The sequence below is a fragment of the Ursus americanus genome, chromosome 1 (genome assembly GCF_024610735.1).
Source record: "Ursus americanus isolate L20-20 chromosome 1, mUrsAme1.1.p, whole genome shotgun sequence".
Classification (NCBI taxonomy): Eukaryota; Metazoa; Chordata; class Mammalia; order Carnivora; family Ursidae; genus Ursus; species Ursus americanus.
Genome location: NC_142127.1, coordinates 13,606,079 through 13,629,440, shown reverse-complemented (window position 1 = coordinate 13,629,440; position 23,362 = coordinate 13,606,079). Strand labels below are relative to the sequence as shown.

The following is a 23,362-nucleotide window of genomic DNA, read 5'->3' as shown; positions in this document are numbered from 1 at the left end:
GGTTCTACTATGTTCCTCTGCCTATAATTCCTTGCTGTCATGTTCTGCATGTCTGTGGTTCCATGCAGTTTTCATCTACCATGGAAACTACCACTGCCTTCCACAGCTTCCAACCTGAGACCCAATCTATGTAGCCGTTCTCACTGGTCTCCAAGTCAGGCAAGACAGAAGTGAGTCCCTCAGGTAGCCCACAGACAGGCCAGAAAGGTACAAACAGGTTCCACTCATTTCCTTCCTTTTGAGGGAAAGAACTGAGATTGGGCTACTTCCTTTTGACCATACTTCACTGTGTGGGGGGCAAGGGGAGGGGAGGGCATTAAAGAAAGCCATGAAATTTCCTTTTTGAATGTGGGTTTTTCTTGACTGGACTTTTGCTTGGTTGCTGCAGATCCTTAACTGGTTTGCAGAACTCCCACAAACTATTTTAACCAGTCTGTAGTTGCTTACTTGATGTTTATGTGGAGAGAATGAGGGTCTAGAGCTTCTTAGTCTGCCATCTTGCTCGTATCAGATCTTATTATTTTTTTTAATGCTATGTTTTTAGTTGTGGTTTTGAACCCCAAACATGTTCAGAGTCACAGATGCTCAGACAACCCCTAAATCATAATAGAAATTTAAAACTATCATGCATAATATATTGATGATGCCTGTCATCTTTGTTTTCTAATTTAATGATGATCTATCTAGGAGTGTGTCACCAACATCATAATTATTGAAGAGAGAGAAATGTCAAAGTATACCTGAGATAATTGCTAGTTCTTTTATAAACAAATTAATGGTGAACAAATAAAACCAAATCAGAATTAAAAATAATAAAGCAAATAGCAATAAAAGACTCTAATTTTGCATATGTAACAAGCTCCCACTATTGTCTGTAGGTCACATAATGAGTAGCAGTGACTCAATACTGCTTCATGTACATTGACAGCACAAAACTCTAACAAGCATAATTTTAAAAACATATAACTTGTGATCATTTACCAAAAATATGCACTTTACTTAGCATAGAATCCTCTAATCAGAGAAGCATGATGAATGAGAAAATTGTGAATGACCATGAATATAATGGGAAATTTTCAGAAACAGTAGTTATAAATATTAACTGCAAATTAGAAATGAGAATCTCTATGATTACATTTTTATTGCTAGTCTTAATATGTTGTAGGGAACTGTGGCTGTATCTCCTAATATTGGACAATATTTCATAATATTTAATGATTATTTTATTAAGCTCCTGCATCTAATTCACTAAAATTTTATTTGATAAATGGACATATTTTTATTTAAATTGAGTTGAAAATTTCTTTATGTGCTATATTTTTTTAGATATAGTATTGAGGGGCGCCTGGGCACAGCGGTTAAGCGTCTGCCTTCAGCTCGAGGCGTGATCCTGGTGTTATGGGATCGAGCCCCACATCAGGCTCCTCCACTATGAGCCTGCTTCTTCCTCTCCCACTCCCCCTGCTTGTGTTCCCTCTCTCGCTGGCTGTCTCTGTCTCTATCTCTGTCGAATAAATAAATAAAATCTTAAAAAAAAAAAAAAGATATAGTATTGAGACAATGTAGGAACTTAATAAAATTTGAAATTTTTCCTTTCAGTACATTCCAAAATGTTATAAATGGTATAGGAATCATCTGTTTTTTTGGAGGCAGAACTGTAGCCCTTTATATTAGAGGCGATCCTTAAAAATTATCACAATTTTGTTTATCAGGCTGTTCCATGTTGTAAATTTTGTCAATAATTTTTGCTAGAAAGAAAAGAAATGTACCCTTTTTGAACTTTCCAAATACCTAAGTGTGTATTTTTATGCACACTTCACTTTAAAAAATCCCCTGTGATTCCTTTTCTTCATTCCAGATTTTGCACAGTTATGTAATCTCAGCACATCCAGCACCTCAGTTTTACAAAATGCTGATTGGATATTCAGAGCAAATGTTTTATATCAAGAAGGAAATTAAAACGTCTCCCCTCATTTTCCATAGAAAAAATTTATAATTTCCAGCTTTATCCTTATTTATATAACCTTGTATTATATTGGTGGGTTGGCAAAATCTTCATTATAGTTTATCCTCATTGGGGACAGTTCTTAGGTTAATTTGTATTCCTAGCTGCATCTAGTATGCTATCTTATCCTCTAAAATACTCCAGTATATTTTGTAAAATAGGATTGTTTAAAGGTAATTGGCCAATTGAATCCCTATATCTCAAGGTTTTTCAAGTCAAACTCATCTAAACCTTTCTTAGGAATGACATAAAAGCATTTTTCACCAGTTGGGAATTTTTCCAAGGTGTCTTTAAAACTCTTAACTCTAACGTGCCATGTGTTTCTAATATCATGGAATCATACAGAACATTTGAAAGTATTTTTTTTAACTTTGATTAATATATTTTCCAATTATTCAGTATAACTGTCTGGATCATTTCTAACCTATTCATAGTTGTGAATGTGGACACCATAAGTAGAGTAAAATTATTTAAATAAAAATAATTCAGACTTTTGAGCTATTTAACAGAAAATGAACTGGTGGAATGTGTTGTCCCTGTTTGTTGTTGTTGTTGTTGTTGTTTGTTTTAATTTAAGGCACTTATTCAAATTCATTTCAGGAAACATTAAAATTCTGTTTTTGTGAAGACTTTATTCGCACATCCGAAGGTCTTGAGGTAATAAGTATAGGTAGGGGATAAGAGAAAAGTGAAGAATTGAGTTTTTGCATGATTGGTATGGTTGAGATCCAAACTATGAATCAGTGTATTAAATACTAATACTCTAAGCCTGGAAATCTAACATCACCTTTTCAAGTAACAATAAGGATTATTTTAAAGAGCCCTCCCTGTGGTTCTCTAAAAGTAGACATGTGGTAGAAGAAAATCTATTTTAATTAAAACACACCCACATCTAATCTACAGACATAGTTTAACATTATGATTTTTCTCCTTGAATCTTCCTCTGCATGTTACCACTTTTTGAGACTATTTCAATGTAGAAGGATCATATTTCCTCTCATGGTGCATATGGAAGAAAATGCATTGCAGTTGTCTAAGGAGAAGTACAAGTGAAATGCTGTAAGTTAAAACCCTCAAATGTTGATGTTCTTAACTTTTTTTTTTTTTTTAAGAAAACAGAATCAGTTTGGCTGTTTTCCCTTATTTTGCCAAATAAAATTATACCTAATCTTGGGGTTTTTTTGCTTTGTCTTTTGCTTATGATTTCCAGCACTTTTTTCTTTGCACTTGAACAACTAAAAGATGCGTTTGGATTTTGGTAAACTGTATATAGAGGACAGCTTTGTCTTATAGACTTAACTGTTCTCTGAAAAGTGGTGAGTAGATAGGCAGTAGATGCAAAATGAATAGCTAGGATCCAACTAGGATCCAGCTCCCCTGTAGCACCAACATGTCTCTGGACTATCACAGCACTGAATATTATCTGGAATTGAACACAAGTCTTTCAACTGATGCATCCATCCCCTGGAGGACTGATTTACAAGATTATTACTGTTTGTCTTTGTATCTTTGAAGGTATCCTCAAACCCATCCCGGGAATACAATTTCCCAGCGTTGACTCTGTTCTGCCTCCAGAGCATCCAGATAACCTCACTGCAAACTCCTTAGCATGTTTTCTCAGGTTGCCGCACAGCACCGTACCTATTCCGTGGGCCTGGCATGCACCCTTGATTGGTTTCAGGTGGTGGCTTGTAGGAAGTCATTGAAAAGCAAAGTCAATTAGAACCGCTTTCCACAGCAATAGAAATTAACAAGTTTTTTGAAGAGGAAGTTAACTTGAGGATTGGCAACTGCATTTTGGAAAGCTAGCATCAGATAAATGAGCCTAAAATTAATTGCAGTCAAATTGATCTTTAGCAAGTAGGTACATTTTTAAAGTTTGCTATTAATGTGTATTTGACTAATGGTACTGTATCTCTGTCCCCTTTTGGGTTTCCATTTATACTACTTAATTAATTGGGCAATTATTTTCTAAGCACTTATTAAAAGAACCAGAGATTGTTAAGTGGTCTGAGTAATCTAAAGTTGTCTAAGATGTCATTCTTACTTTAAGCAGATAGTAACTTTGACAGGGATACGGTGGCTTTTTATATATGGCTTTAAGCATTATCATCAGAACAACCCCCATTGCCATCATCATCATTATCTTCATCATAGCTGCTATTGTTACGGGATTTTGTGTCCCCTTAGTGCCTGTGGTTTTTGGTTACGCCTCTTCGAAGAATGAAGAGGTAGACCAGATGAAGAGTGGTGGGCAGCAAAGCAAAGCTTATTGAGCAAGAGTACAAAGCTCCCAGAAAGGGCCCCAGTGGGTTCCCCTTAGGGTTTCTAAATTTAGGGGTTTTTATGAGCTCTTTTGGGGAACTTTCTTAAGCAATCAGGGTGTGCTGAGTCATGATAATCAGCGTTTTGGTTACATATCGTCTACCTATTAGGTTAATGTCCACGTGCTGACGGTCCTTTTTTTGCTGACATCTGGGGGCTTAAGTCTTAACTACCCCTTGCCTGTGATATCGACAAATGCTTTTGTGGTTAATTGTCTTATTTTAGGACATTTTGTAGAAGTCCTTTCTGCAAAGGCTGCAGAGCAGAATGTCAGTGCGGTCCCATCTAAGCTGCAAAACAGGATGTTGGTGCAATTTTATTTTAGCTGTCCTGACTCCATATGTTCTTGTTGGGGACCCTGATCCTGACTACCTAACTGCCCAACTAACTCCTAACACTATGATTCATTCATTCATTTTAAAATAATCTATGGCATACCTAGTATGTGCCAAACACCATTCACGATGCTAGGGACGTAGCAGAGAACAAGATGAACTACATTGATGACACCGTGAAGTTTCTATTCTGGAGAGCTGAAAAGGTTAGAATGAACATTTAAACACCTCAAATATATATTCTTAACTAGCTTAATATGTTATTATAGATACATGATTAAATAAGACATGTGATATACCTAAAATGATAATGCTACGAAGAAAAAGGGGAGTGAGAGAATAGAAGGGATATGAAAAGTTATTTCAGAGAGGGTGGTCAGGAAGGAGTATTTGAGATGAGACTTGAATGTAGAGAACGATCTACATTAAGTGTGTGGAGGAAGAACATTCTAAGCAGTTCATTTAATGTGAACTTTATTGTACCTAAAAGATTTGTTTGAATAATCAGTTTTAATTCTTACATTTAAAAATAACTACCTTATTATTCCATTTGTTCAGATAAAACAAAAAGAAAATCTGAGGCTAGGAAAACTACATTTTTTCAATCTCACAGCTCTTTAGTAGTAGGAGTGGATTCAGCCTATCGGTACAATGTATTTTAGGCTTTTTTTTTCCCCCCCAGAGGAAGGGAAATCATATTTGGCTTGCATAATTAGGTGAAATTCTCAAGAGGAGAGCCATTAGAGCAGGATGTTGAATGATTGACAGTACCTGCAAGTGGAGGCATGCTGAAGGGATTGGATGGGTAAGAATTAGGAAGGAAGGTGATTTGAAGGTTGTAGCATCTGAGGCATTTGTGCCAAATGGTAATCAGAGCAGTTTGGGGTTCTGTTCTTTTTCAAAAGGGATCAAGCTGGATGAGGAAACTGGAGTTTGGCTATAGACAACTGTTATGCTAACTTATCTCATTTGCATTTGATTCTTTAGGTAGTATAGAGATATTAAAGGACTTTGTGGAATAAAGGGACCTAAGTGAAACCATGCTTTAGAAATACTGCCTTGGTAATAGAATCTAAGGTGGATAGAAAGGGGGGAATTATATTACAAGCTCATTAAGTCTGCAGTTCCTAAACAGATTTGTAGATTACTTGGGCATTGATGAGTCATCTTACGTGCATCACTTTATGAACAGATTTTTTTTTTTTTAACTCAAATGTGCTTTACCATTTTAAAAATGGTGTATTTTCCCAGTCTATTGAAAGCATTACAGAATTCAGGATAGCTTTTCTTTAATTGTAAATTTTGTCAAATAAAAGGTAAGAAAGTACAACTATTATTATTTTGGGGTCCAAATCGTCATTGATTTATTTATCGATTCATGAATTTATCCTTGACATATTTATCTTAAGAACAGCATATTAAAGTGGTTAAGAGCCAGAGTTTATGGACTGGCCCGAGTGATCTCCACTTATTAACAGTAAGTGGATTTTTAATTAGTTTCTCTAGATCTTATTTTTCCCAACTGCAAATGTATCAAAATAATTGTAATCTCACCTAATTTTTATGAGGATCATGAGAGATTGTGAATATAGTCAGTATAATACCAAACACATAGTAAGATATCTAAGATATTATTACTGTTAGACAACATTTGGACATTAAATGGTTACATCCTATTCAAAAACTGGGAAGTACACTCAAGTCATTTCTTTAATAAGTTGCCTTGTGTTCAAGTGTAAGGTACCTGCTGGGTAACTAATTTGTGAAGCGTACTCTGATCGCCCCTGTTAATCACTGTCTTGAGAGTGTAGAAATCCTGTCCTCCCTCTGTATTCCCATCAAGCAGAACGTACAGAAGAACGTATTGTTCAGTGTTCAAGGTCAGAGGCTCTGGGGCTGGCCATCCTAGAGTATCTCCTTGTAACAGTGTCCAGATGGTAGGCCTTGATCTCCTTAAGGCTCTGGCCATGCAGGGAGGGAGAGGCAACAGAAGGTGCTAAAGCAAGTTGCTGGGGCATAAAAACTTGCTGCATGTAGATCCCAGCAGTGGATGCTTGTCCAGTTGTCCTCTGCTGGATTCCCTGCGTGTGAGTTTCCCCAGTAAACTTATGTCTCTATCACCGTCTCTGGGTCTTGTTGTTGGCCTTACTGGATGATCACTCATCCTGGGTTTAGAGTCTGCTAAGGTGAGGCTGCATATCAAGTGACAGGGAATCACGATCAGAATCAGTAGGTTTAAAATTGTAATTTACTCTTAATTCTTTAATTGGAGTGAGATGCCAGTTATTATTGCCTATACATTTGACCCTTGAATAATGTGGGGGTTAGGGGCACCAACCTCAGCATAGTCACAAGTCCATGTGTAACATCTGATTCCCCAAAACATAACTACTTATAGCCTACTGTTGACCAGAAGCCTTGCCAGTAACAATAAACAACTGATACGTATTTTGTTATTTATGTTATATACTGTATTCTAACAATAAAGTAAGCTTGAGAACACAAAATGTTATTAAGAAAATCATAAGAAAAAATACATTGATAGTACTAAAAACTATAAATTTCTGTGTTTAAGTGGACTTGCGCAGGTCAAGTATGACTGGAGATTCCAACCAAAATGCAAGAGAAATAGAGCTGATGGATAAAGAGTATTAATAAGCGTGGAAAAGAGGCATGAAGTCAGTCATGTTAAAAAGAGTAGAATTGACCTCTGCTGGATTTGGTCCCTCAGACTTAAAGATAAAGCAGGTGATCTCAGAAGGGAAAAAACAAGAAAAAAATAACCTTCCATGCACGTTTTCTTCTCGCCTTTATTTAGGGTCTAGTTCTTTATGGCAGAATTGAATGCCAACATCACTGTATGAAAATTTGCTCACTGTTTTAATCCGTGAGTCACAGGAACCCATTTATAATTTATTAAATATTTGCTATTCTATTTATCTTTGTTTAAAGCAGAGCTGCTCTTGTTGAGTGATTTGTGCACACATGGTGAGCTGGATACCTTTATGTTTTGTTTCATTTGTCTTCAAATCACTTAACTAGCTTTGAATAAAGAAGTCTTTGTTGGGAAGGAGGAAAAGAAGCTGGGAGATGGCGTAGGAAGAAAGAAGTGAGAAATTCCTTGTTTTATAAACTTCATCGCAAAGAAAATCTGGCATTCACTTCAATTCACTGTGGTGTTTGCTTTGGTGAATTATGCTCACACATTTCTAGTCAACAGGGTAGAACACAGATCATCTGAAAAATGAACAGCTTTACTCTGTGTATTGTGAGAGATGTTCAAGTCTATCCTCCCCCATCAATCTTATTTCCTTGCCAATATTAGGCATGCTGCCTAGGGAGAGGATGCTATCAACCATTGATATAGGAGCACTCATTTAATTTAGTTACTACATCCTGTTGATTTTTATGAGTGGTGGGGGAGCTGTTGGAAAAGGACCTGTTGTGTTGACAGATGTGCCCTGCTCTGCAGCATGGGGCATTTTGAATGATTTTCCCATCTCAAATCTTTTCCCCCACTATCCAGTTAGGAAAGTAGTCCACAGTGTTTGGGAAATATTGGTATCTAAATCTTTATTGTAGGCTCCATTGTAGTAAGATAAAATGTAAGTGGGCACACTTTATTTCCATAATTATGTTACAGAGTATTTTGGCTATTGTCCTAGTGTTTATAGTAAATGCATTTTAATGTCATCTATATTTTGGACAGCAGGCATAAAGCTCTGTTGGTTTATCTCTTAGAGAAATAAGATTACCCCCCAAAAGACAGCCATTTATAATATATGCACCTTTGAATAATTAAGTGAGCTACTGAAGAGGAAAAGGTTCCTAATCAGCTTTCAAACTGTGATTGTGCCATGCACTGAATCATTCCTTTATGAATACATTTCTTTTGGAGCATGTATAATTATGAACCTTTTTATTTTTTCTATCTCGGTAGGAACTGGGAAGTAACAGCCCTCCACAGAGAAACTGGAAGGGAATTGCTATTGCCCTGCTGGTGATTTTAGTTGTATGCTCACTCATCACTATGTCAGTCATCCTCTTAACCCCAGGTAATCTGTCTTTATTCCTCTCTTATGATGGTATTGTGGATGATAATTTCACATTCAAATGCCTTAAGAGGGTAGCCATATGTGGTATCTTAAGACACATTAGCATTGGTTGGAACAAAAAAAATGCATACCCAGACATTTTGCAAATGGCAGAGTAATTTTGTGGTTCAGATATCATGAAAGATATTTTTGGGAAGCTGAAATGTAAAATATATACATTGAGAATGCCAAGGAGATCTTTAGTCTCCATTGCTACTTAGAGACTTATTATGTTTGTCAGCTAATAAATGCAGGGGACATTTGACTCTCATTGTACGTTGAAGATGAGGGAGTGGAACCTGGAAGTCCCCATATGGAGGTGATAGCTCAACTGTAATAAGGGTGGTGAGGGAGGATTTGAGAGACAGTGAGAGTTTGATCAAAAGAGAATGAGGTAAGCCTCTAAATGCTTCTTTCTTCTGCTCCTTTCTTTCTTTATAGCTTTTATATTCCCAATTTCCCCTTGTCTAAAGAACATCGCCAAATTGCCCTTGCAATGATCTTCCAATTGTGTCCTTTACATTAAAGAGTTTAACACTAATATATAAATTAGCAGTAGGCTTGATTCTTCTTTGGGGATTATTTCAGTACCCAGAAGTTTCACTGCTCTTTAGTATGTGCTAATATTGGAAGACAGAGAAAGGCTGCTGACTTTTAAAACTCCCCAAAATGTCTTCCAGGAGCAAGTGCATTTGACATCCTGCTACGCCCACCCACCTAGTTTCCTCAAAGACTGAACACTCATAGATTGCCCAGGATTATAAAAAATAGTCATTCCTGGGATAGGATTGAGCTAGTCCCCAAATCAACTGATGTAATGAAGTTACAGCCTGTTGTTGAATAATACGTATTTACACTTCAGTTCTTGCCCCACTTTTGTTATTTACAAGCCCTTAAACATGTTGAATTTATTTCCTCATGTATAAAGTAGGATTAACAATAATAGCTCTCTTTCAGAGTTATTTAGTCAACTAATTACGGTGACTAATTATACAAATGACAGTATCAATTGCTCCAATGTGGTACTTTGTGAAATATGCCATCTTTGTAAAATATTGGCTTTGAAATGTACAAATTGTCAAAAATAGTTTGTAATTATGATTTAACATATGAAGAGATTGAAAAAGAGATTAAAGACATCAGGAGGGAGGAAAGGGGAGAGGAAGAGAGAGGAAGGGAGGGAGGAAGGAAGAAGGAAGGGAAAAAGGGAGGAAGGAAGATGGAAGGAAGGGAGGGAAGGAAGAAAGGGAAGAAAGAGAGAGAGAGAATTTCCCTGATAAGAGCTGACTTATCCAGCATTCTCTTCAGGAACCCTGTCTTAACTGCCTCATATGTCCATCTGCAATACAGTGTAATTGAACAATGTGATGGCTCTAAGTTGTTGCTGAATGGTAAAGGAAGATAAGCTTATGTTCAACATAGTGTTCCGCTTAAAGAATTTTAATGTAATTAACAAAAAATGAATGACTTGGGTATACTGCCTTCTACTGGGGACTATGAACCAGATGGAGAAATTAGTGCCCTGATGCCTATTTGTTTCTCTTAATCTTTCTTCCATCTGATTATAGTAGCTTTTCCCACTGATTCATTTTCTCAGAATTTCTTGTTACTCTCTGAGGCCATTGTGATGCTTTGGGGTCCATTGAGTATTTGGTATAAGCAAGACCTTCTAGAGTTGGCCACTGACTAAATTAAAATTTCCTCTACCGAGCCGTTTTTGTGTTGTTCAGTATAAAAACAGGTGTGGTTGGAATCTATTTCTCATGCACTTAGTCATTTTTTAAAGCAAGGACTTTGGGCAAGACACACCTTGGTTCGAGTTCTGGTTCTGTAATTTCCCGGTTTTGTGAAATTGGCCAATTATTTAACCTTGTCCGCCATTTCACTCATCTGTCTTATGGGTGCAACATGTAGTGCCAACTTCATAGTGTTACCGTGAGGGACAGATGACATGAAATAATTCAAGTGCTTAGTGTTTAACACTGCTCTTGCTATCCGTCTTATTCTCGCTATTCTTCTGTACTTATGGACCACCAGGCACAATGCCCAACACTGTGTTACATGAGGGAGATTTCTAAGAAAATACATAAAGTCTCTCCAGAATATAGATCTTCTGTGATTTCAATTTTAAATTATGGCAGATGGAAAGGGACTAAATATTTAATCTGGAGTCAGCCTTTCAGTGGACTGTTTGTTCATTCATTTATTCATTCATCAATAAATAATTATGGAGTTCTTACTACATTCCAGGTGCTATGGGTAGTTGGCCTTGCTCTCTCCTGTTTCATATACATCACCTCGAATCTCTTTTCCCTAATGCTACAAACACACAACCACCACACATCCTCCACCCAAAGACTTAATTTCATGTGAGATTAGTCATATGAACGAAAGTGCAATCATTTTTAGATTTATAGTTTATTAAGTGCATTCAACATACCACATGTTCAAAGGTCTATGGTTTTTACTGTTATTTTTGTCAAGAATATTATGACATTTGGTTTTGTGAAATTGGCCAATTATTTAACCTTGTCCGCCATTTCAAAAATAAAAGTCAGTATGCTAGAGTGGAAAAAGTATTGTTATAGGGAACAATTAAACTGCATTATGCACACTTTGTAAACTCAAAGCCACCAAAGACTTGGGAAATTATAGAACTTGAAGAAGTAGGTAGGTGTAATGAGGCTGGTTAGGAATTTGAGTTATGAACAAGCAAATCCCAGCCTAGTTACAGGGCCTTCATGGTGAGTTCGAACTGAACAGCATAGTGAAATATAAGGCTGGGAGACTGTTTATAGCCTAAGACTTGAGTCATAAGTATGGAAGCGCTCTTAGATGTTGTGTAGTCTCGCCTTCCTCATGAGACATGGAAAAACCTGAGATTGCTTAATCTAGAATGTGCATCGAGACCATTAGTGTAGACTTTTGAATTAGCAGGTGTGTGTGCCTGGGCATGTCTGTGGTCAGACTTCAGTGCTCTGATTACACCATGTATTCCTCTTCTGCCTCTCACGTCTAAGACCCCCTCAGCTGTGCTAGAATAGACCCACAAAGGAAAACCTCCAACTAGAAAGATAATATCCAGTACCTCCTTCTTTTGATCCATTTGTCCACCAGGAGCCACTAAGCCCAGCTTTGTAGGTAAAACTCCTCAGGGAGATGGATTGTATTAATGAGGAAGGGGAATCCGTGTCATGAGGAGAAACTTGTGATCCAGAAATTATTCAGCAAAATACTAGACCTTGAGGACTAAGGGCTGACTCTAGAACAATCCTTTCAATAAGGGTGGGGGTCAAAAATCCATACACTTTTAAAAAAAAGATTTTATTTGTTTGTTTATGTATTTATTTGAGAGAGAGAAAAAGAGCACACACAAGTAGGGGGGGGAGCAGAGGAAGAGGGACAAGCAGACTTCCGCTGACTGTGAAGTTCTATGTGGGGCTCCATCTCATGACCCCGAGATCATGACCTGAGCCAAAACCAAACCAAATATTAGATGCTTAGCCAGCTGAGCTACCCAGGTGCCCTCCATATGCTTTTTATAGCTATATAATAACATTGGGCAGATCACTTGCCTCATCTGACATCAAATGTTTGGTTGAAGAAGAGCATCTTTGGTTTAGCAGACTATGAAGTGATCTTTTGAAGTTTCTTACAGCTGAAATATCTATGACCTAATATAATAGCAACACTCACAGCAACAGCAATAATTGTGGCTTGTTTGGTAACAAATGTAGCAACAGATTAAACCTGGTGAGCTCTCACACTAAGTCTCTTGTACTTTGAAAATATATTTAATGGTTTTTTTTTCGGGGGGGGGGAGGGAGAGGAAAGCATATAAAAAGTTATCTAGTCTAAGAAATGATTTAGAAACTCTTTTGCTCAAAATAGCATCACATTTTGGAGGTAAGTGCTAGGGAATGAAGCCTATAACCAGAGAAACACATGTTCATTGTAATTTTGGTTTGATTGCAAATTTTATTACAGAAGTAATTTGACACAGGTGTCTTAATTTCCAAGATTGTCAGCAACTTCCCTGCCTGGTGAAGAGAAGTCCTAATTATTTTTGAAGAGTGGGTTAACCATTCAAGTATTTCTTTAATAAGTAACTATTTTTGAAAGGAACAAATTATTCACTTCATTTTTTTTTATTAAAGGGCAGACTTATTTAGATGCATTGATCAAGCCTACGTATTTTTTTTTTGTTTGTACTGAATCACTTTAAAGAGAAAAGAGCACCCACGTTTATTTTCAGAATATGTAACTTGAAGATCAGTACTTATACTCTACAAATAGATGAATGTACATCCATGCCTAAGTTATGGGGATTGGTCTTACATAGCCATGCATGCCCTGTGCAGTCTCATATTTACATGGAAGATATAGAATGAGAATGATCATGGTCGAGAAACATTTCATGCAGAATGCAGTTATGCATTTTGGCCTGTTTTGAGAGGAGAGACATATTTTATGAGTTAGAATGTATTTAGTGGAGAATATTCTTTAAGCTTTCAATTTGGTTGCTGTATCGAGATAGCCACCGGTGTGCACTGTGCGTACTACCCTGATTTTCAGCAACAGTGGCCTGCTGCCTTTTGATTGGGGTCTCTAATCAGTCCGTGTCAAAACAGGGTCATTGGATTAATGTACTACTATGGCTGACTAAAGATAAAATTGTAAGGCACTGAAATTGTGTCTTAATCATTAGCTCTAGCTCCTTAGACAATTTCCTCTTCCTTTAGTACCCTCTTGAGGTAAGCATCCTGAGCTGGTCTTTGCAGGTCTGTCAGAGCATAAAAGAAAAGCAGCATTCATATGTAAGTCATCAGCATTCATGTATAAGTCATCAGGACTCTGCTTGATCCCAGTCAAACAAGAATTTAATAGGGATCCTCTTGTTCCACTATATGCATGCCTTTATTTTCACTTCTAGAAGTATCTCTAATATTAAGAATTTTAGACTAATTTCAGATGCCATGTTGGGAAAGAATTTACACATGTTGAGATTGCCGCTGTGGTATTAATGGTTAGGTAAATCTTTATGTCAGGTAAGGGTTTTGATCCATGAAGTTATACTCAAATCATTCACTAGAGCCATGATTTAGAACTGAGGAAGCTGAAGGTACCGGAGAAATGTAGGCAGCCTTATCCAGAGAAATAAAACAAAAACTAGAAGCGAAAACTTAAGGATGTGTATCTGTCTTTGAAGGAATGCCAACTTATATTTTTCAAAGAGAGTGTATAATCCTGTCATTTATTCCTCATAGTATACCAACTTAAAGAAAGTGCAGCTTTCTAGGTAATACAGCTAAGGTCAGAAGAATTTGGATGATTTAGGTGCCTAGTTTGTGGAGAAAGTATTGCAGAGTGAGTGATTACGTTGACCTTCATATCAGACTGACTTGAGTTCATGCCCTAGCCAAATAGGGGCTTGAAAATAAGACTTTGAGGAAAAGAATTCTTTCTTCCTGTTTTTCTTACACACCAGGTTTTTTAATGAAAAACAATCTGACCCTTTGAAAGGAGGCTTACAAAAGATTAATCTGTTCCTATTTATGAAAAAAAGAATTTTCTAGAAAGCATTTGATAAAATTAAGTATTTTATTGGAATGGTGACAGCTGATTAGTTATTGTTATACAAAAACTCAAAATGAATTTATTCTCATTACTATTATGTTCTACCGAAACAATCGCTCCTGGTTATAGTTAGTTAAAATGTCATGTTATATTATGTTGCAAGCAATCTCTTGGCAGCTGCAATTTCAAAGGTGTCATTTAAGCATCTGACCTGTGTTTTAAAATGTCAAAGCAACAATTAAACCATCCCATAATGCTTTTATGAGAGGGAAATAATGTTTTACAGATTTTAAGATTTGCATTACTCACTTGTAAACATCAGCATCAACCAAGATGCAAATTGTTTATTTTATTTTGTTGAATTAAAAAAAAGAAGATATGTTTATTGATAGGCATAAGCTAAATTGTCTCTGCTTGTTTTTCCAAGAACAGCACAGATGAACCCATTTGAATATAGTATTACCCAGGCATAATCAGGCTGCCAAAGAGAAAACAATGACAGATTCTAACAGTTTCCCCCTGGATAACGTGGGTTATTGTTGCTTTCCTAATAGATTTATCTCTCATGTTGAATGAAAAATAATTGTCTCTGATATTAATAAAGTAAGAGCAGTTATATTTTTTTGTCTTTGGTTTACAGTTACTTTTACATTTAAGTCAAATTTGATTTCTTATTTTTTGTATCGTCTAGTTGGATAAATAATGGATTTAGCTTACATTATGATGTGTTGAATTTTATGTCAGAAGAGAATCTGTTTTAATAAGCAACATTTATTAGCTGCTTGTTTCAAGCCAGGTACTATGCTAAGTGCTTTGTATGCACTATTTTATTTATTCTTACACCACTAATGTGAAATAGATACTATTACTTTTTGCATATTCTACATTATTCCATTGAGTCTTACAAGTTAAAGTAAATTGTCTGTCACAGAACCAGAACATGGAAAAGCTGGATCACTCTCCCAGGGCTTTTTGGCTCTAGCATGTGTCTTAACGTTTGAAATATAGGATAAGATATATTATTGCACCCATGGAAAGTATAGGCAAGAAACATGTCAGAAAAAAATATATATATGTGCTTTGGTTCATTCTCACCCTGATCTTTTAATAAATGGGTTGATTCTGTATCTTCTTTAAATGGGTGTATAACAGAGAAGGAATAAACTGGGATACATAAGGGGAAAATGGCAAAGGAGTGGCAGAAGTGGGAAGTCGAAAATTATGCATGTAAATATTTTATGAATTTTTACTTCAACTATTACGTTTTTTTTTGTTTTGTTTTGTTTTGTTTTGTTTTTTTTTTTTGGAACCTCAAATACCCATGATAAAATATAAGGCCACACTTTCTTTTCTAAACCACATTGTGCAAAAATTATTTATATGTCACTTTAGAGCTTTAAATATTTTGTCATATTTTTTCTTTGAAACATAAATTTTAGGAATATGATAGCCTGGCCTCTAAAAATGGGAGGAACAAGTCAGCCTGATCCTTGAGAAGCAAAGTTTCCTTAAAAGGGGGAGTTGCATTCAACTGCCTGTCCTCCTGAAGGAAGAAAAAAAAAGCTTTTGACATTTATTTGCCCCCTTGTGTTTATGGAAGGGGGTGGGTTTTTTTTTGTTTTTTGTTTTTACTTTATTTTATTTTTTATTATGTTAGTCACCATACAGTGCATCCTTAGTTTTTGATGTAGTGTTCCATGGTTCATTGTTTGTGTATAACACCCAGTGCTCCATGCAATACGTGCCCTCCTTACTACCCATCACTGGGCTAACCCACCCCCCACCGCCCTCCTCTCTGAAATCCTCGGTTTCCTAGAGTACATAGTCTCTCATGGTTCATCTCCCCCACTGATTCCCCCCCTTCATTTTTCCCTTCCTTCTCCTAATGTCCTCCCTGCTATTCTTTATGTTCGACGAATAAGTGAAACCATATGATAATTGACTTTCTCTGCTTGACTTATTTCGCTTAGCATAATCTCCTCCAGTCCCATCCATGTTGATGTAAATGTTGAGTAATCATTCTTTCTGATGGCTGAGTAATATTCCATTGTATATATGGACAATTTGTTTATCCTTGTATCCACTGATAGAAATTTGGGTTGTTTTTGCATTTTGGCTATTGGGAATAGTGCCACTATCAACATGTGTGTACATGTGTTTTTTGAGTCCTATTTTTCCATGTTTAGGGGTATATAACTAGGAAGAGAATTACAGGATCATATGGTAATTCCCTGCTTAACTGTTTGAGGAACTGCCAAACTATTTTGCACAGCGTTGGAACCATCTTACATTCCCAATAGCAGTACACATGTGTTCTAGTTTCTCCACATCCTCACCAACACTTGTTACTTTTTTTTTCTTTTTTTTTTAATGATAGTCATCTAAGAGATGTAAAGTTGTATCTCATTTGGCTTTAATTTGCATTTCCATAATGATTAATGATGTTGAGCATCTTCTCGTGTGCTTATTCGCCATTTGTATATCTTCTTTGAAGAAATATCTATTTAAGTCCTTTGCTAATGCTTTAGTTGGATTTTTGGTTTCATTGTTGTTGTACAAGTTCTATATTCTGGATATAATCTCTTGCCAGATATATGATTTTCACATATTTTCTGCTATTCTGTAGGTTGTCTTCACTTATTTGAGTTTCCTTTGATGTGCAAAGTTCTTAATTTTTATGGAGTCCGGTTTATTTTGTTGTTGTTACTCATGCTTTTAGTATCATATCTATGAACCCATTGCTAAAACCAAATCGTAAGGATTTACCAGTATGTTTTGTTAAAGAGAGTTATGGTTTTAGCTTCTCTCTTTAGATCATTGCTTGATTTTGAAGTAATTTTCGTATATGGTATGAGGTAGGGAATCCAACTTCAGTTTTCACATAACATAAATTTCTCTTAAGTACCTTTGTTGAAGAGACTATTCTATCCCCATTGTATGCTTTCTCACCCTTGTTGATTACCACTGATCACAGATAATATGGATTTATGTAAGGATGTGCAATTTTAATATAGTACTCTATGTATCTGTCCTTGTGCCAGCATAACACTGTTTTGGTTACTGTAGCTTTGTAGTAAGTTTTGAAATGAGAAAGTATGAACGGTCCAACTTTTTAAAAATTGTTTTGCTTTTCAGAGTCCCCTGCAATTCCATATGAATTCAAAGATTGGCTTTTCCATTTTTGCAAAAATAGGCAGTTGTGGTTTTGATAGTAATTGTGTTGAATATGTGGATTACTTTGGGTAATATCGCCATCTTAGAAATATTAGTCTTCCAAGTGACAAACACAAATTGTCCTTCCATTTATTTGTCTTTGATCTCTTTCAGTAATACTTCATAGTTTTAAATGTACAAGTTTTTAACTCTTTGGTGAAATTTATTCCTAAGTATTTTATTCTTTTGTATGTTACAGTAAGTAGGATTGATTTTTAATATCCGTTTTTTTTTTTTTTTTTGGATTGCTCAATGCTGGTGAATACAAATACAACTAATTGTAGAATGTTGATTGTGTACCCTTTAACGATGTTGAATTCACTTATTAGCTTTAGTAGGTTATTAAGGATTCTTTGGTCTTTTCATGAATGTAGTTTTATTTCTTCCTTTCTAAATTCACTTCCTTTTATTTATCTTGCCTGATTATTCTGGCTAGATTCTAGTACAGTGTTGAATAGCAGTGGTGAAAATGAACATCCTTTTCTCATTTCTGATCATAGGGATACAGCTTTCAGTCTTTCATTGTTGACTATTGTCTTAACTTTGGGTTTTTCGTAAATGACCTTTTGAGGAGGTTGAGAAAGTTTCCTTCTATTCCTGATTTTTTTAAAAACATTTTTGTAAGCAAAGAGTTTTGGATTTTGTCAAATGCATTTTATCATTGTGATGATTATGTGTTTCTCCTTTTTTTCCCCCTATTGATGTGTTGTTACATTAGCTGATCTTCTTTTGTGGAGCTACCCTTACATTCCTAGGGTAAATCCCTCTCTTTAATGATGCATAATCCTTTTGATATGCTGACAAATTTGACATGTTAATTTTAAAAAATCCTGCCATTCTCTGCCAGTATTGCATTGAGGATTTTTGCATCTATATTTATAAGGAATAATGATAAATTGTTTTTTCTTGTGTTGTCTAGATTTGGATCAGGATAATTCTTACTTTATAGAACGAATCAATAAGTATTCCCTCTTTTTCTGGTTTTTGGTAGATTTTGAGAAGCATTGGTGTTAATTTTTTAAAAATCTTGTAGAATTCACAAACGAAGCCATCTAATCCTGGATATTTCTTTATTGCAATGTTTTCCATTATTGATTCATTTCTTTTTCTTTTTTATTTTCTTGTTATAAATCTGTAGAGTTTCTGTTTCCTATGAAGTCAGTCTGGTAGTTTGTGTGTTTCTAGAAATATGCTCATTTTATCTAGGTTATCTAATTTGTTGGCAAACAGTTGTTCATTTTATTGTCTCACAATTCTTTTCATCTCTGTAAAATTTGTAGTATTGCTCCCAGTTTCATATCTGATTTATTACTTGCATGTTCTTTTTTTTTAAATCTTAGACAAAGGTTTGTCAATTTTGCTCATCTTTTTAAAGAAACAACTTTTGATTTTGTTGATTCTCTCCATCGTTTTGCTCTTTTTTTTCTTCTTTATGTGTAAAGCTAAATTACTGATTTCATTTCTTTCTTTTTTAATGGAGATGTTTATAGCTATCAACATCCTTTTGAGTAATGTTTTCACTGTACCTCATAAGTTTTGGTATGTTGCATTCTCATTGGCATTTGTTCCAAATTATTTCCTGATTCCCCCTGTGATTTCTTCCTTGAAACTTTTCTTCTTAATAGTGTGTTATTTAATTTTCTTATATAGATGAGTTTTTCAGTTTTCTTTCTGTTATTGATTTCAACCTTCATTCCACTGCATCGAGAGAAGATACTTTGAATGATTTCATTATTTTTCAATTTATTGAGACTTATCCAGTGGACTAACATGATGTATCTTAGAGAATATTCCATGTACTTGAAAAGTGCTGTGTTTCTGTGGAGTGTTTTATATATAACACACACACACGTATATATGTGTGTATATATCTGTGTGTGTATATGTGTTTACACACGCGCGCGCGCACACACACACACACACAGTATCTCCTAATTAATGGTGTTCAAGTCCTGTATTTTGTTATTAATGTTCAGTCTAAATGTAGTATACATCTTGAAAGTAAGCTATGAAAGTTTCCAAATACTTTTGGAGACTTATTTCTTCATTCATTTCTTAGTGTAGGATATTTTAACAAATTATTGAGGACCCAAAAAATACTTTTTGGGCATTTCAGTTATATCTGTCAACATTTACTGGATTAGATGTTAAAATATAATTTTTGAGACTTTTTCTAAAATGTTTCTTAATCACTTAAAATGGCAAAAATAAAACTATACGTGTAAATATATATATAACATGTAATAAAATAGGTATATTTTTCAGAAGGAAAAAATAGTGAGAACAGCATTATTTTATATTTTTTGCAAGTCTGTTTATGTTTGGATAAATAGAAGACATCAGGATTCTCATATGTGTTCCTGTGCTAACTCTTTTGCAGTAGGTTTTTTGGTTGACATATATGAAGGAATCATGGTCTCATAATTATATGTAGTTAGAAATAGAAGATGTGTTTTGATAGCTTATTTCATGTAATTACAGTGGTCCTTCCTTGATCTTTCTTGAAAACTTGACAAGTGATTGATTCTCAAAGGTTAGTTGCCATGTGGAAACTGAAAATATGTCAATAAATTATCAGCACTTTGGTATATTAAAACCCACTGGTCCACCTTTTACTTTAGAAAGATCTCTTACCTATGCATGATTCTGTAGCATTGTGCCTCCGCCATTTGCAAAATATTAGTTTATTGCACTATGCCAATTTTCCAATTGTTGGTGGGGTTTATTGTACAACATAACAACAAAACAAAACAAAAGCATAGTTAACATCACTGATGATACCACTTAAAAGTCTCACTAGAAAAATTTTGGGGAGTGCCTGGCTGGTTCATTCAGTAGCACGTGCAACTCTTAATCTCAGGGTTATGAGTTCAAGCCCCAAGTTAGATGTAGAGATTACTTAAACTCTTAAAAAAAAAAAAAAAGTTTTGGAAAGCAGTCAGATTCAAGGTAGAAGTCACCAGTTTTCCAAAATGTACGTGTTTTGCTTAAGAGCTTGAATTTTGTAATTTGTAACAGATAGCCACGTGTGTGTGTGTGTGTGTGTGTGTGTGTGTGTGTATGCACGTGTGTGTTTTACATGAGAGGCTCATTTCATTCATTTTGAAGGAAAGCATTTGCCAACACAGTTACCCTTTGTTTTCTGAAAATTGCATTAGGCTACTTTGTTTTTGTGAAAGATCTATGAGTATAATAAGGCTTTTTTTTTTTAAATTAATAAAACTGAAGATCCTCTTTGGATTTCTTTTGGTTAACCAAAATAAGTACTGATGTAAGACTTTCATAAAAACGGATATGATATAACATGAACTTTCAGAAGGCAGGGGATACTTTTGTTTTATGCATTTCAGCTTACAAAATGTTTCATAGGAACACTCTACTTTCAGATACTGAACAAAACCTAAACTTAAATCTGAAGTCATTGTTCATTATTCATTCCTGCTTCTAAATATGGTGTTACATGAAAAAAAGTGGTTAGTTCAGTTCATAACTCAACCAGCTGCCAGGGTGTTTTTCCTTGAGACAACTATCATGTTGGCATACCATGGAAGTGGTTTTGATTTTGTTTTTGTGTACTTCAGATTTACCACGCAGATATTAAAAAGATTTAAGTATTGATATTTAATACAATTATCAGAGTTTATAACTGTATCAAGAAAATTCTTAAGTGAAATTGTGGGTTTTTTTGTGTGCATGTGGAAGTAAGAGTGTTGGCTCACAATGAAGTGTTCAGAATTTCATCCACCACTGGTTTTGTGCCAAGGGTGAAAATTTCCACCCAAGCATAAAAGGAAGATAATGCTGTACTATTACTGTGAATATACTTTTGAGTGTAGGACCCTTTTTCGTAAGTTGTTCACAAACTATGCAAACTTGGGCTATAGGGTAATAAAGATAAGAAATAAAAATTTGCTAATGGTAATGTAATTGAAACAAGCAGTGTACCTGAGGGAAGAACATGGGTATAGAAGAGCTCAAGGGCTCAAAGTAGAACCATAGCACTTTAAGGTTAAAAAAAAAAAATAAGAAAAAAAGACATTATTCCAGAGTGTGTGTGTCTGCATCATTGCATAATTTCCTCTCAATGTGAAAAGCCTTTGTGCAAGTATATTTCTCACATTTAGCTTTTCTACTCAAATTCAGGAGATGTTAATTTGAAAAAGTTCTCAAAAAGAGGTTTGAGAATGATTAGCATTTTGAATAATTGACTAATTTGACTAATTAAACCTATGAGTAAATCCTAAAGCTCTTGATTTATTTATTCAAGAGATGACAAGTTTGAGGTAGAATTTAATAAGTCCTTCAGAACCTGAAAGTACATTCTTTCTTTGATGAACACTTTGAGTCTGCTGAAAACAAGGGGGAGTTGTATAAAATATAACAGAAACTAGGGGACCTTAGAGATGCAAGCTACTGCATAGGCCATTGTGTGTGTGTGTGTGTGTGTGTGTGTGTACGCGCGCGTGCCTGCGCGCATGCATGGTATTTCCAATAAAATTCTGTATGAAGAGGTCAAAAATATGCTAAAGCAGAGCTGTTCTGATTGTGGAGTTCTGACCACATAACCCCTGTCCTTCCCCCTCCAGTCTTTTCCTGAGAGAGCTGATAAAAGTTTCTAGAATATAGCTGGCAGTGGTGTAATTTGGTCCAAACTTTTCTCTCTGCAAAGAGGAAACTGCTATTTAAATAGCCTAGTGATAGTGTCATGGACATAGATGCTAGTTAAGGGTTGAACTAGAATTACCATATGACCTCCTAGCTCTGATGACTGCTATTTCAGCATTGTTGCTTGTTTTTTTTGAGAATAGAGAATGGAAGAATAAGGTCCATAACTATGTGTTGGGAACCTTAGAGAAGATGAAAGCATCATAGGAGGCAAACTTCTTGTTATCCACATTTCATTATTTCATAATCAATGTAAAATTCCTAAAAATCCTCCCCATGTATTGTGGAAAGGGGACAGGGTGGGGAAGAGGAAGAAGGAGACACATAAATAAATATAGAATACCTTATTTGCCAGCTTCCTGTTTGATTAAATTCACAGCTTTGGTCATAGCTTGGTAACTTTTCACATAGCTGATTTTTAATATGCCTTTTTATAATTATAATATGGCTTTTGATATGAAAGCCACGTGCTAGAAATATACTCAAGAAGGAACAAATGTTCAGTGGAAGATAATCTAATTTAGGGAATAAATTGTATTAGAAGGGTATATATTAGTAGACTATAAAATATCGAGCTAATCTGAATCAAAAGTCATTCTAGTGGGTAGAATTGATGAGGAATTGACTGGCCTCTTTGTTCAATAAACGTAGCTTTGCCACAAGATATTAGAGTAAGAAAAGGCAAAAGAAAGAGATACAAAAGTAAATTTCTGACATGCCAGAAAGAACAAAGGTAGTTTTCTGAGACTATAAAACAGATGTTATGTGATGCACTAATTCTTTTTGTGCTTCTGCTTGAATGACTGAATTGATATTCACAACAATACTAAGTGACAAGCTGCTTGAAGTTTCCTTCATTGAAAAGAATAATAATTCATTATTTGTGTGATTCATATTGTTGACCTTATGGATTCAACATAGTCAGATGTCCTTCTTCCAAAAAAGAGACTTTTGAGTGAATTTTACATTTCACCTTTTTTTTTTTTTTCTTTCCATTAATTAGAAGAAGAAACTCAATACTGCGTTTCTGGTACAGTAAATCTGAGAACATACATTTTGTTTTTATGGGTTTTTTTTTAAAGATTTTATTTATTTATTTGACAGAGAGAGACGCAGCCAGTGAGAGAGGGAACACAAGCAGGGGGAGT

General features: G+C 35.3%; 1 protein-coding gene across 4 annotated transcripts in view; it reads left to right on the top strand.

Annotated features, from left to right (window-relative positions):
• DPP10 (dipeptidyl peptidase like 10) overlaps positions 1–23,362 on the top strand; it is a 648,232-nt gene that overhangs the window by 161,220 nt on the left and 463,650 nt on the right. For all 4 annotated transcript variants that reach the window (XM_087856800.1, XM_087856769.1, XM_045804069.2 and 1 more), the window contains exon 2: positions 8,606–8,720. In XM_087856800.1, coding sequence (XP_087712926.1) covers positions 8,696–8,720 — 25 coding nt within the window. In that variant the 5' untranslated portion in view covers positions 8,606–8,695. The remainder of the gene's footprint in view (positions 1–8,605; positions 8,721–23,362) is intronic.